General features: G+C 37.6%; 1 protein-coding gene across 1 annotated transcript in view; it reads left to right on the top strand.

Annotated features, from left to right (window-relative positions):
* lepr.S (leptin receptor S homeolog) overlaps positions 1 to 15,522 on the top strand; it is a 32,169-nt gene that overhangs the window by 8,681 nt on the left and 7,966 nt on the right. Inside the window, exons 5-14 of the mRNA XM_018260752.2 lie at positions 1,750 to 1,895; positions 3,372 to 3,516; positions 3,937 to 4,230; positions 4,819 to 4,936; positions 5,258 to 5,457; positions 5,936 to 6,084; positions 9,108 to 9,261; positions 9,398 to 9,483; positions 11,925 to 12,141; positions 14,845 to 15,027. Coding sequence (XP_018116241.1) covers positions 1,750 to 1,895; positions 3,372 to 3,516; positions 3,937 to 4,230; positions 4,819 to 4,936; positions 5,258 to 5,457; positions 5,936 to 6,084; positions 9,108 to 9,261; positions 9,398 to 9,483; positions 11,925 to 12,141; positions 14,845 to 15,027 — 1,692 coding nt within the window. The remainder of the gene's footprint in view (positions 1 to 1,749; positions 1,896 to 3,371; positions 3,517 to 3,936; positions 4,231 to 4,818; positions 4,937 to 5,257; positions 5,458 to 5,935; positions 6,085 to 9,107; positions 9,262 to 9,397; positions 9,484 to 11,924; positions 12,142 to 14,844; positions 15,028 to 15,522) is intronic.

Raw genomic sequence — 15,522 nt, 5'->3', positions numbered from 1 at the left:
CAGGTTCAGTTTACAATTCTGTAGCGTTTTGGAAATAATCAAGCTTATCCCCCTCTAAGTATCTCTCTTTCTCTTTACATACAGGAGTTGGAGTCAGATTTTAATTGACAGTTAAGTCATGATGTATAAGAGAGAGACAGATGTTGAGAGGGGGGATAGTAAAGAGTAACTTGATTATTTTAGAAATGCTACAGAATTTCTAATTCTTGTTCCCATGTAGTTACTATTACATTTTTGCTTTCATTTAGGGGGTAATTTATTAAAGTCTGAATAGTAAAAACTCGAACAATTTTAGTTTTTTAAAAAGAACCTTGAATTTTTCAAGATTTATTATACACTGAGGATGGAAAAAGTCTGAATCTGATAATACCTGTTGAGGTCCTGTAGAAGGTCTCACTTGCAATTTAAACATATTATGGTCTGTGCTGGGTTTCATACGATAATCCGCACATTTCAGGTTTTTCTGCCGATTTCATGAAAAATTCTGACTTTTTGGGCGTCAAATCCAAAATTTTTGCACAGCAATTCGAAAATTGTGTTTTTTCTCTATCCAATTTTTTCATGTTTTTTTAATAATAAATAAAGGTAAATTGTGGATTCTAGTTTGATTCAGATTTTGATAGATAACCCACTAAATGTTTGCTTTCATATATTTATTAAAGGAAAACTATACCCCTCAAAAAATGTAGGTCTCTATAAAAATATATTGCATAAAACAGCTCATGTGTAAAGCCCTGCTTCATGTAAATAAACCATTTTCATAATGATATACTTTTTTAGTAGTATGTGCCATTGGGTAATCATAAATAGAAAATTGCCATTTTAAAAAATAAGGGCTGCTCCCTGGGATCCTACGATTCACGGTGCACACAAACATATCAAACAAACCATACATGTTAGTTCACATGAGCCAATTAACAGAAAGAGTTATGTCTTTTGCTTCCACACTTCTCCCTGTTACAGTTAGAGCTGCAGTATTTCTGGTCAGGTGATCTCTGAGGCAGCACACAGACCACCACGAAATGGTGGTTCAAGGCAAGAGATGTAAAAGGACAATATTTACTTAAATATATATTCCAGTTTGATAAGATTCTTTAATATGCCACTTAATTTGATATAAACTATCTGTTGCTCACGTATTCATTTTGGGGTATAGTTTTCCTTTAACTTAATAGCTCATAAAAGCATGATAGAAATACAGTATTCAGAAAGGCTGAAGATTACTAGAACATGAGCTATGGTATAGTTTTCCTTGAATTATATCCCTAACATGAGTGCTGTAGGTTTACTTATGTATGTTAGCCAATCTGTCTGACACCTGTTGAGAAAATTCTGCCCTATTCATGGCCCTTATGATTTCACACCAGCGCTATATGTAGTCATCCCTTTAACCTTTGCTACAAATTCTATTCCATCTAGTTAAACCTCAATTCTTCTTTTGACGCAAGAGCTTCCCATCTCAGGTTTCATGTTTCCAGCATAGAGACGTTGATGGATATTCCCACTGATATTAATTGCCATTGCCGCCTGGTCAGATGTTGACCTGTATCTTAATTTGATTCCATTCAGTGAGTTCATACTTTGTGCTACATGAGGGGAATGTTTTTATTTATGAAGGCAGCATTCTGGGAGAGGTCAATGAGCATTTCATTATAATCACACATACAAGGTGACACCATTAGTGCTTTGAAACTTAATCTCATACAATTTGACTTTGAGGCAGCTAAACAGATTTTAATTTATCCACAGTCAAGCCTGATCCTCCTGATGACTTACAAGCGAAAATAATGAAACAAGGCACATTAAAGGTGTTTTGGTTAAAACCCATCTCTGCTGCTTATGAGCTCAAGTATCAAGTAAGATATTCTGTGAAAGCACCAGAGACAAACTCACAGGTAATATGTTACGGTCGGATGATGATTTTCTTGTTACAATTTGCATTTGCTTGCTGATCAGCAGACTCATTTGCAGGCAGCTTTGCAATGTGTGATAAAACCTCCACTTGCATATTTTATGTGGAGTTGCAATTAAATGAAGCTTATGATATAAATGGACAATAATGAACATACACATAGCATTACCACAGATGCAATGATTGGCTTACATTTGTTCACCTCTATAACCTATAGCTACAGTTAGTTGACATTCTTTGAACAGACCTTTCTGACTTTTAAACTGTATTTTAAAAGGTGTCTGAGACATTGTTACATCAAGCAGTGCAATAATCACATCTAGCAGTACAGATAAAAACAAGGCACAGACAGCTGCTGCTTTAAGTAGCAATAAAGATTCACAAATAGATTTAAAAAAATGAATCTATGAAAGAAATGTATATGAGTATTGGAAAGTTGCTTAAAATACAATTTCATTGGGATTTTTTTTAACTATGTTACTTAACCACTTTAAATGGGTTGTTCACCTTCAAACAGCTAGTTGTTTTCAGATAGATCACCAGAAATAATGACTTTTTCCAATGACTTTCTATTTTCTATATGTGACAGTTTTTTCTTATATTGAAGTGTACTATAGGGTCATTTTTCACCTGCTGAAGCAGCTCTGGGAGGGGGGTCGCTGACCCTGTAAACTGTTCTAAATTGATACATTTAGTTGATACATTTCTTATCTTTGTCCCTTCTGAGCAGAATCTCTGGGTTTCATTACAGGCAGTTGTTAGAATTGATACAATAGATGCAATAGATGCTGCTGAGAAATGTATCAACTAAATGTTGCAAAATTGTAACAGTTTAGAGTTTGCACCTGAATTACTGAGCTGTCAGACTCAAACACCAGAGACACGAACATTCAACTTTAAAATTAGATTTTGGAAAAACAGTAAAAAATAAATAATGGAAAGTAATTGAAAAAAAGTCTTTATTTCTGGGGAACAATCTAAAAACAACTGAATTGAAAAAAGTGTTTGGAAGGCGAATAACCCATTTGAGGCTTCATACACATGACAGTAAGAGCCAACCCAGTATTCTGTATTTTTGTGTGGGGCTGTGCTTATGATCAATGATAAATGCAAGACAAATTGAATGTGATAATGTAATAAAAGGCACTCAATTTGCCCAGGAGCAGTAATTTATAGCAACCAATAATGTAGCATGTACTGTAAGCAAAAATCTTATTGTGTGCTATGGGTTACAACTCCTGGGCAAACTTAGTGCCCTTTATTATATTTGGGGGTTAGTGTATGGTTGATCTTTATTCCTGTTGAAACAGGCTTTTGAGAAACATGAAATCTGTTAACTTGTTGCTGTTTGTGCTGTTGGATGGAGTGGCAGCTAGCTTACAGAGAGCTTCTGTGTTCTCCTATACTGGAATGTTTTTTCTTAATTTTGTATAATTACAATTAGTATCTGTGTGTCTAGGTATATCTGCTGGTCAACGAAACATCAGTGATCATCAGTGATATCCAACCCTGTACAGAAATGTCAATAGAAGTACGATGCATAAACTCACACAAAACAGGACTCTGGAGTAACTGGAGTAAAACATGGGTTCTGAATTCACAAGGTCTGTTCAATTAGCTCATTTTGCTCATTTCTAATAATGGCTTCAACACTGGCATATGATGTTACAGGCCTAACGTGCAACCAGCTTGACTTCTAATAGATAAAGTTTTATTTGTAAATGGGAACCTATCAGATACACTATAAAGATACATTTGGCTAATTAGCTAATTGTTAAACAGCTTATAATTCATTGGTTCGCATGCATGGTTTATTTTTATATACATATTTTTTGTAAAAGAGTAATGTAGAAGCTATTTGGGTTCTGTACTTGGCAGTAGACATGAGGTCATGTGATGCAGGCAATGACATCATAGGAGGGCAAACAAAATGTTTTACCTATTTTCAGTTCATGACTTTAGTTACTAATAGTCAGTAATATCAAATGGCATCTGTTTCTTTTAAATCATAATTTGTTCTACAGATGTGTTCTACTACCCGAAAAAAGTTTTGGCTAGTAGTGGCTCGAGCATGTCTGTCTCCTGCTTGTTTTGTGACAACGGCAAGAAAGTTCCATCCGGTAATATCACATGGTGGCTGAATTTTGGGGAGAAGATACCAGAGCATCAGTATAGAGCAATCAGTGATTATTTTAGCGAAGTGACCTTGACTGACCTCAACACAACCAAACCAAAGGGAAAGTTCCGATATGATGCCTTACACTGCTGTATTAACCATAATGAATGCCATCATCGGTATGCAGAAATTTATGTTTTAGGTATCACATTATTGATTTATTCTTATAATGCTTCTGTGCAAATGTATGAACACTTAATACATTTTGGTTGAAGAAAATGCCCTTTGTGTACATAGGAATTAAATTGCACAAGTACAGTTGCCAATAGCAACCAGTAAGCACATTGGCAAAACTACAGGGGGGGGGCTGGGTCTGCTTCCTCTGTACGGTGGTCTGCAGGTAATTTTATTTGCCACTGAGTATGCATTTCATTTTAAACAGCATAAGTGGGCTGCCTGCTGAAAAAGGGGAAGGTTCGAGCAGTGGAAGGGGCTAGGGGATAGAGTATCTATCATACACCCCCTAGTGGTATGGGCCCCCTTCACAGGGTCTGCTGTTTGGTAGTTCTGCCCTATACAACATACTAGAGCTTGAAAAATAAAAAGAAAGACCTAATTAGTTGCTATTGTCAATTGTACATGTGCAATTTAGCACCTATTTCTATAATTCATCCATTAACTGTGCCAATTTGCCAATATAAAGCCACATATACAAATACTAAAAGACAAGCTGAACCCTTGCTCATTCTCTTTAATAATGAATTTGTTATAAATTTTTTGTGTGTTTAAGATGTGAACATCAGTATTTCATGTGAAACTGATGGGAATCAAAAAATGATGACGTGCAGGTGGAGCTCTGAAAATATTACACTACCTGAAGGAAGTTCCCTACAGTTCAAATATTATAGGTGAGTCCGAACTAGTAGAGGCATATTTATATTTTACACCATTTTCTAGACAATTGTGGGCTGTGGGCTGTGCTATGCTTCAACTGCAAAGTTCCTGTATGCACTCATTTTGCATTCTCATCTGTGCGCGTATGCTCACGTATATGCGCATGCTGAGGTGGAGGGTGACCTGGCCCAGCTCTGTTTAAGATTATTTTATGCCTACAGGAGTATTGGACAGTTTCCAGTTTATTTAAAAATATCCTGGATATATTTTTGTTTGTATTGGCAATTTAATTTGTTCACAAGTAAAACTAAAATCTGTTATTTTCTCTTTTTAAGAAACAAACTTTATTGTTCAGATAAGGATTTAAAAGGCAATGTGCCAATTTCAAAAGATTGCGAGTTACAGATGGATGGATTCTATGAATGCACGTTTGAGCCTGTTCATCTTGTCTCTGGCTACATTATGTGGATTGAGATACACCACCAATTAGGAGCACTTCATTCTCCCCCTGTTTGTGTCCTTCCCATAAATACAGGTAAGTCTTTGATATATTAGCATGTAGTAATTCTTATGGTATTAGGATCTGAAAAGTAACACAGACAGGGAGTGTGTATAAGGCAAGTTAGGTAGTGTTAGATGGTGCTTAGTTTTGGTTGCCTCATGCCTACCAAAACTTCACTCTGCATCTCACGCAACAAGGTGCATCCAAAACCTCGAACATTACACTTTTGATAAATAGGTCTTCCCATTTTATAGATAGAACATGGCATACTTATAGAATCCCATTATATACCACATAGCTTATCAGTTATCTGCTGTTAAACCTGAAAATTTTCTCATTTCTTCAGCTTTGAATGGCTGCCCTCATGGCTACACAGCAGCTTGTTTATATAAACTGTAGTAGAGTTTCTCAAGCAATACATTATATTTTCATGATTTTAAATATATAAAGAGAGAAATATGTCTGTCTATATACATACAGTATAATGTTTTCATGTTTTGTGTGCATTCAGTAAAACCACTTGCTCCATCAAGAGTCAGAGCTGAAATGACTAAGGGTTCTGGGTACTTATATGTGAGTTGGAAAAGGCCTGCACTTCCATCCACTGATCTTCAATTCCAAGTCTGTTACCGTTTGCAAAACAAAGGAGTAATATGGAAGGTAAGCTTTCTAATGGTCACAGGGCCAGGATGTACTGGATCACATGCAGCATTTTGGAGACCAGTGAGCAAAGTCAATGCCATCCAGTTTCTTTAATGTAATGGGCATTTTAGGTTAGATATGATTTGATACAAAACATCTTTATGTTGCATCCTTGTGTTCCTGTTACAACTCCAAAGACAAGGAATAAAGGTATTGGGAACAATGGGATAACCAGAACTAAGAAAAGGCCTCTTCTAATGATTTATTAAGTAGATTTTACAATTGGCAACATAGGCAGTTGTTTTATGTTTAGGGTTAGTGCTTTCCAAAGTATCTAGCCATGTGGGCAGCCATTCAAAGCTGGAAAAAGGGCACAGGATACTCAGTAGATAACAGGTAAACTCTTTTGTATACAATGAGATTCTTCAGAACTTATCTTTTATCATACCTCCCACCTGTCCCATCTTCTGCAGGACAGTCCCAATTTTGACAGCTGAGCCTGCAGTCCCAAATTTTTATTAAAAAGAGTCTCTCTTTGATTGCCTGCACTGATGCCATAAAAAGATACATTTCTAAAACATATTTAAAATAAGAGGCTTTTTGGCAGAGAGCCCAGAACACTCAGCACCTGCACTTATACTATAAATTTATAGAGATACAATTGTAATTATTTAAGATAAGCAGGCTTCATAGGGGAACTGTGACTCACTGCTTAAATGGCAATTTCACCTCTATTAGCAAAACTGTTATAAAACATAAAACATGGCACTAAAACCCCCAAAAATGTGTTCAAACTTTAATAACCTGCTAATTTTTGTAAAACGGACATGGCAATTAGGGGGTGTGGTCATAAAATGAGCATGGTCACAATTTTTTTGCCGTGCTTTGTACGGCAGATATTTTTGTTTCTCTTTCCATTTTTAAAATGTTGGGAGGTATGTTATGTAAGTATAATACACAAAAGCCATGAATATCCTGTAAATTATATTCTTATAAATGGCGCTTAGTAATGTCATCAGTTATAAACAGAGCTTAGTAATGTAATTTTTGTCAAATGACTCACTATAACTTGTGCATTATAATAAATAATGTACCCCTTGGTATATTAGTAGTAACCTCTGAGTTCCATGACCTGTATAAAACCACTCAGCCTTCGAGTATTGTCATGGAACTCCTTGGTAACTTATAATATCCTTATAATTTACAATAGGGGGTACTTTATTCACTATATAACATGGTATTAGGCATTGTAGAGTTAATGCTTTTGAAATGCAGAAATGCACAGGCAATCCTGATGAAGGGTGGGTGTTTCCCCCCGAAACGTTGATGTTTGGTGGCTGAATAAAAGGGGATAATCCCCGACTGCACTAATCGGCGTGTGTGCGGATCCGTTTCTTTTACACATTGGTTGCTAAGGGACCCGGCCAGGTCAACGGAAGGAACGCACCACCAGCTTGCAGGATTGGTGAACTACAGGTGTGCGGTAGGAGAATTACATTGTAGTGTGAAATGCACAGGCCTAAGAATAAGTCACATAGTAGACTAGGTAAGAGGATAGAGGTATTTAGAGGAGGCTCCTAATTGAACATTGCCATGTATTTCCATCAAAATTAGAGAAGAAATGTGATTAAAGGAAATTGTTTTTACAGCAAATGTATTGTTTGGAATGTTTCTATTAGGGATGCACCGAATCCAGGATCCGGTTCGGGATTCGGCCAGGATTCAGCCTTTTTCAGCAGGATTCGGATTCGGCCGAATCCTTCTGCCCAGCCGAACCGAATCCGAATCCTATGCAAATTAGGGGTGGGAGGGAAATTGCATGACTTTTTGTCAGAAAACAAGGAAGTAAAAAATGTTTTCCCCTTACCACCCCTAATTTGCATATGCAAATTAGGGTTCGGATTCGGTTCGGTATTTGGCCGAATCTTTCACGAAGGATTCGGGGGTTCGGCCGAATCCAAAAAAGTGGATTCGGTGCATCCCTAGTTTCTATAGATTTCATTAAAACAGGAGGGTTTATTTGTATGACTTTATATGACTTTTATTTGTAACCTTTTGCTGGATTTAGGGGCAGGTTCCCATCCCAGCATTTTGTAGTTGTTTACAGATCTTTTCAAAAATTTCCCTGAATGACAGGAAAGGTTTTAAAAAATTATTTAAAAAATGTCTTTGAGCTAACAAATACCATTTTGTTTAATTGAGTGTTAAAGCTCATTACAGTTCAGAAGAAGCACTGAGCACAAATGTGGAAAAGAAAATATTTGAATAAATAGCTATATATTAATAACTTAGCTCCATTCAAAAGGCGATCTATAGTTAGCATTTTATTTTTGGATTGGATTGCTTCTTTTCTCATGTGGGTGTATATTTGTAGTATTTATTTGTCCTTTTAGCCATATTTGATACAGTCAGGGTCGGACTGGGCCGGCGGGACACCGGGAAAAAACTCGTGGGCCCTGGCTTTTTTGGGCCCCGTCGGCCCAGACCTGCTCCTTGCACTGCTGCTCACCATACCTCCCTCCCTGGCCCAACATGTAGGAAAAGGTGCAGTGGTGGCAGAGGAGACTTTGCGGCTGGATACAGTTACATTATTTTTACATGTTTTGCTAAATGGAGTTCTTTTAAAGGTGATCTCCATCTAAAAATTGTAAATGTAAATCTAAGCAACTTTTCATTTTACATTAATTAAAACATTTTAATGGTTTTAAAGTTATCTGTAAAAGTAATTGCAACTGAAAACATCAGCATTTGTTTATTCGTTTCATTTCTGAATCCTCACTAATCCTGCAGGTCTGTTACAGTGTTGCTTCTTTTACACTGTTTCAGGAGTCAGAACCAGCAGTCCAGATGGGTGGAGGAGCCCTTAAAGCTTTCTCTCTTTCTCTATCTGCTTTATATCTCTCTCTTTTCAGAAGCTTTCTACGTGTTGTATTAATTGTTGATAATGTGTTTGCAATGTGGTTTAATTGTTACCTTACAACATACTTATTTCATTTATTCCATTTATTATTATTATTATTATTATTATTATTTATTTTCAGGTGCTGGATATTTTCAAAGAAGAATTTGCTAGTGTACAGGTTCCAGATATCTGTGCCTCATACACTGTCCAAATAAGTTCAAAAAGAATAGATGGGGCCGGCTACTGGAGTGATTGGAGCCAACCTGTGCACACTGTTGTAAGAGACATTAGAGGTTTGAATCCCTTTGTATTCATACTGTATGTGACATAAGAATTATAAATCAAATTGCATACATAGTAAACCATGTTTTTCATTGTAAAATCATTGATAAATCATTTTTACAAATTACTGTAAAATTGTGTTTCCAGTTCCTTTGCAAGGACCAGCTTTCTGGAGAACTACTCCCATGAATAATCCCATGAAGAAAGGGGAAAATATTACCCTTTTTTGGCAGGTAATTGGCTTAGTCTATCCCTTTTTCCCTTTTTACTGCTATAGTATGCATATAGGGGTACAGGATTTGGGAAATTGCAGTGCAGTAACCCTGAGATTATGCATACCAAAAATGTAAACGTAAGAAATGATTGGGAAGCCCTGATATACATTTCCATGGTTTTGTCAATTATATTTCTTTTGGGGAGTAGATCAATGAAACGGACAATAAACAATAAATACAGGGTGTATTGCATAATGGCCTTTCTGCCTACAAATACTTCTATAAATGCATTTTTGTGGTTGCTAGAAAATACACTTGAAGTTTTTTCATGGGACAGTGCAATGCTTTCCTCTTCTTTCTACCTGTTTGCTGTGAGTTCTCTGACACAGAGGGGCAGATATACTAAAGAGTGAAGTGACTACCCTAGTAACAATTCCCTAGCGTTGACACCCGCAGGGACATCGCCAATTCACTAACAGGCGCAGGCAGCAATTTGCTAGCGAATGGGACCGTCGCTAGCGTACATTTGCACACCAGGCGACTTTTTTCTCTGGCTAACAATCTGTACTCCGCGATTCACTAAAGTGAGGATTTTACTGAATGTTACCTTTTTTGCCAGAGTTGACTTCCTCTGACCAAGCAAAGTGCTAAAAAGAAGCTAGATCTTCCTCAATCTTCTGTCACTTACATCATATCCTGTGCCAAAAATGCATAAAAGTTAAAAAAATCCTGGCGACTTTTAAGCGGGATTGGCTGCAAAAGTCCTAACTTAGACTTTTTTTGGGTAACGGTTTTCTCCACACATTTTATAACATATGGAACATTCATTTTACAGTGGGCTCATGTGTAGGGCATTATATTAATTCTCTTGTCTTTATTAAGGTTCCCTGGACATGTGTAATAAAAAGTGATAACTTCAAGCATTTGCACCAACATTTATAATAAAGACCTCCATAAAACTTTAAAGTTCCCGCCGTATGCAAATGACCTAATTGCAAGATCACTAGCGAATTTTCGCTAGGCACAAATGAACGCTAGCGCATCTTCGCTATGAAATGCTCGCACAGCCGAAGTAAGAAAAGTCTCCAGCTGTCAATGGGCAGGACAAAACTTTGCATTTTAGTGAAATGGCATATTTAAATTGCATTTGCACCTGGCGAAATGGTGCGTGTGGTTCGAAGCTGACTATGGCGAAATTTCGTCCGTTAGTGAATCTGCCCCCAAGGACAGATTTATCAACATTCCAATTTAAACTCTTACCACGATTGAAGTTTTTCATTGCTAAAATTGTGAATATGAGTTTTTATAAAACATGAAAATTGGAAATTTATTACGAGCAACAAAACAGACTACTCAAATAAAACTATTGGGCCTCTAACATCTAGTAACTTCATGTAAAAGTCAGTAGGAGTTGTAGTTTAAAATTTCAAGCTATTTTTCAATTCAAGTTTTTTACATAAACAAAAACTCACATTCAAGATCTTTGAGTTTTTTGTAATTGAAAAATTCTATTTTACATCTTTGTCTAAAGGTGGCCATAGACGTAGAAATCCGCTCGTTTGGCGATGTCACCAAATGAGTGGATCTCTTCCTGATATGCCCACATTCGGGCGATATCGGGCTGATCTGATCGCGGGCACTAGGGCCCAACGATCAGATCACAATGGATCCCACGGGATTTTTTAACCTGCCCAATCGAGATCTGGCTGACTTTCTGCCAGATATCGATTGGGGAAGCCCGTCAGATGGCCCCACACACGGGCCAATAAGCTGCCGGTTGGTCTTAAGTGCAGTGCAGACAATCTGTCCTATGGACATACATATAGGGTCAGATAAATCAACAGATGATTTAACCACAAACCCTGCATTATTAAGCCTATTTCACATCAGTGTCAGTAGCCAACTACCCATATCACGTGGGGGGGGGCAATATTTAATGTTTCCTAACTCACACTCGGTTTAAACTCAGCAATTTAAATCAAACAGGCTTTTGCTAAAGTTAAATAATAAAAAAAGAATACCAACTGCAACTAGTCTCAAAATATTATGGTCTCAACCATACTGAAAGTTAATCTAAAGGTCAACTATTCCTTTAAAATTAGGAGTTATAAAGGTGAGCAATGAATCTGCTAATTAATATTATTTCAGTGGAGTCTTATGAAACAGTAGTCTCCGTTAATTAAAAATTGACACCAAAAATGTTAAATAAAACACTGATTTTAGGACAGACACTGGATGCTACAGTATATATTTATCAAAGAGACCATTTGTTACATGTATAAGAAAAGATGTTGATGGTTAATATGGAATTATAACTATTCCTTTAAATTCCTCGAGTATTTTCGTGATAAATATGAATATAACAAGAATTCATTAAGTCTTTTTAGACAGACAGATCTATTTTATTAAACAGACTACAAACACAGAACAGCTGACGGTATGTTATGGGTTTTTTTCAGCCATTACCGACAAAACAATCTCTATGTTCTATCCAAGGATATGAGGTCGTTCTTCAAAATTCGAAAAATTTTACCTGGTCGAAATATGTAGGAAACGCAACAAAGCATACTTTCACTTTATCGGATAATGCTGTAACAGTTACACTTCTAGCTGTCAACTCCCTTGGATATTCTTTGACAAACAGCAAATTAACATTTTCCTGTGAAATGAGTACAGGTAATGGGCATGAGCCACTCACTGGCTATTTATATCTAATATTCTTTAACAGATATTTCTTTATCCATCACTAGAGCAATCTCACATTTCATTGGGTGATCATCTTGATTTTTTTTTGCCTTGTGTGTGTGTCCTTATATAGGTGGGACTAGATCAACCTGTAGCCACTCACTGCATTCAAACATCTGCAGAGCAAGATCATTTATACAGTGAACCTCAAGTTTACATTCCCTGATTTTACATTCTCCTGCATTTAAACTGTTTTTCTGTGGTCCAACCAATATATAATGCAAACTTCTCCCAAAATTAACTTACTTTTTTTTTGTCCTCTGAAAACATAAAATGGGGGTTCTGCTGTAGAATGCTCCAAAGTAAAAAAAAAACTAGGGATGCACCCGAATCCAGGATTTGTTTCGGAATTTGGCCAAGATTCTGCATTTTTCAGCAGGATTCAGATTTGGCCAAATCCTTCTGCCTGGCCGAACTGAATCCGAATCCTGTTTCGCATATGCAAATTAGGAGTGGGAAGGGGAATCGCATAACTTTTGGTCACAAAACTAGGAAGTGAAAAATGTTTCCCCCTTCCCACCCCTAATTTGCATATGCAAATTTGGATTCAGTTCGGTATTCAGCCGAATCCAAAATAGTGGATTCACTACATCACTAAAAAAAACAAATATTGGTGGCAGCACAACACAAAATGAATAAAACAACCATCTACATCAGTGATCCCCAACCAGTGGCTCAGGAGCAACATGTTGCTCACCAACCATTTGGATGTTGCTCCCAGTGGCCTCAAAACAGGTGCTTATTTTTTGAATTCCTGACTTGGAGGCAACTTTTGGTTGCATAAAAACCACCAAACTGCCAAATAGAGGCTTCTGTAAGCTGGCAGTCGACATCTTGGCTCCAAAATAGGCAATCACAAAAGGGCTTAAATCATGCTTGTGTTGCTTGCCAACTCTTTTTACATTTGAATGAGGCTCATGGGTTAAAAAGGTTGGGGACCCCTGATTTACATGAAGAGAGATCCATATACCAAAAAGAACAAACACTTTCACATATTACCTCTTTCTTAATTTATCAGGTTCTTAGAATTCACCATTCCACAGCGACTCCTAATAAACTTTAACATTTTAGTAGATCCTCTTGAAGCTTTTGTGACATCCCTTCTGTATATCAGCTATGGTATCCATTTATAAAATTGCACAGTGCCAAGAGGAGACTAACTATTAGTACTGGTTTGGCATTTGCCTCATGTCTCCTCTCCCTCTCTGCACTGTGCATTAGTCAAAAAGAAGTCCCTAAAAATACCTGCCCCTCTTTCCGTTCATATTCTTTTGGGTCTCTTTATCGAGACGAAGCCTGTGGGAGCATGTGCAGTTGGGCCTAGTCAGGAATCGGCTTCAACTCCACATGCTCCCGCAGGCTTAGTGTCGGTGTTGAGACCAGAAGAGACTGAGAACAGGCAGAATATGGTGCCCGGGAACTCTGTTCTGCATTTTAGGGTTAGGGTTGTTTTCAGGGGCTTCGTTTTGACTAATGCACTTTGAGGGGAGGGCGACGATGTTACTGGGGGTTTAGTTCTCTTTTAAACATTGACAAACTCAGTTTATAAATGATTACATCACTAAGCACCAATATAAGGATATCATTTACAGGATGTTTGTGGCTCTTGGGCAGGGCCGGCCTTAGGCCAATTGGACCAATTGGGCCCAATTGGGCCCCGCACCTCTGGGGGGCCCCGCACCACAGGGCAGCACAGATACTATTTCCCTCAGCACATGATGCTGCCTGGCCTGCCCCCAACTTTGAGAGTCCAGCCCATCCACAAATCCATAGGTCTAGCCTGCCCCCAACTCTCATAGGCCCAGCTTTCCTACAACCTTGATAGGCCCTGCCTGCCCCCAATCCAACCAAGCCTGCTCCCAAGCTGAATCGGCCCAGCCCCAAACTAATTGGCCCAGTCCACTCTCCTATTTCCTCCCTCTCTCTCTTACCCTGTGTGCCCCTATTATGTTACCTTGTCTGCCCCTTTCCTTTCTATTTTGTGCCTGTATGCCCTTATTTTCCTAAATACTTGGTGTGTCAGTAGCCAGCAACACTTTGTCTAGGGGCCCCGCCAACATGGTCCCAATTGGGCCCCACATTTGATAGGACCAGCCCTGCTCTTGGGTATTATATCTGTAGTCAGTTCTAGTGGAACAGTGGCTGATGCATATGATAAAATCTGTTAACTGCTGAATATACAACTGATACATAATTAAATGAAAATCCATATTTGGCTGCCCCACTAGAGCTGAGGTTCATATTAAGTTCGATTTCCTCAAGAGTCAATTATCCTGCCAGTAGAAAAATTGGATTACTTGGAGAAAAGCCTCACAAAACAGGGAGAACACTGGCATACCCAACCAACAAACAATACACATTTAAGCTTTTCAGAAACTTTGAGTGAATAATGGCGTTCTGCTCTGAGCAAGACAGAAGGATAATCTTTATTTTATTGATGTCCAATGTTATCTATCCTTACTTGTACTTTCTTTTTAGTCTCATATAATCTAATAATTGACCATTATTCTGTCATTTGGTATTTTCTAATTGCATGATGTGAGTAGAATGCAAGATACACAGATATATGGTCCCTGTCATACCATAGTAAACAGAATAAATTGCATTTAAAACATGACTTTTTTCTCTCTTAAGTTACATCTGTGGCGTCACTGAGAGTGTACCTTATGAACAACACTTGTGCAGTGGCAGTATGGACTATGTTGCCCAAAAGGGACATGCCATTGGAATTTATTGTTGAATGGAAGAATCTTGGGAATGAAAAAAAGGTACGGTGGATGAATATCCCGGGAAACGCGAGCAGGTGTTATATTGAAGGTACGTGGTATACTTTACATTAACTGCCAGCATCTACATTTATTATATTGGTTGCTTAGTTAATTTATGATACATTATATGTGTGTATGTGCTGACAGGGGTTGGATTTCCTTTGGGTAAAACTGTTCCACAGTACCATCTCTTTATATGTGTTTTCTTCTACTGTATTACTACACAGATGTTCAGCAGGACATTTGTGCAATATTGCCTACACAGGTTGAACTAACACAGATCTGCTCTTGGTGAAATGATTGAAGCTAAAGTCTTAAAAGTTCTAAATCAATTTATAACCCAACAATTGCATTAAATGGGTTGCTTGACTTTAAATTACGTTTTGGTATGATGTAGAGAGACAATTTGCACTTGGTTCTCATTTTTTTTTAATATTTGTGTTTTTTGAGTTATTTAGCTTTTTATTTGGCAGCTCTGTAGTTTGCAATTTCAGCAATATGGTAGCTAGAGTCCAAATTACCCTAGCAACCATGCAGTGATTTT

This window comes from Xenopus laevis, chromosome 4S (assembly GCF_017654675.1).
Source record: "Xenopus laevis strain J_2021 chromosome 4S, Xenopus_laevis_v10.1, whole genome shotgun sequence".
Classification (NCBI taxonomy): Eukaryota; Metazoa; Chordata; class Amphibia; order Anura; family Pipidae; genus Xenopus; species Xenopus laevis.
Note: the sequence above shows the minus strand (reverse complement) of the source record. Positions and strands in the feature narration are given on the sequence as shown.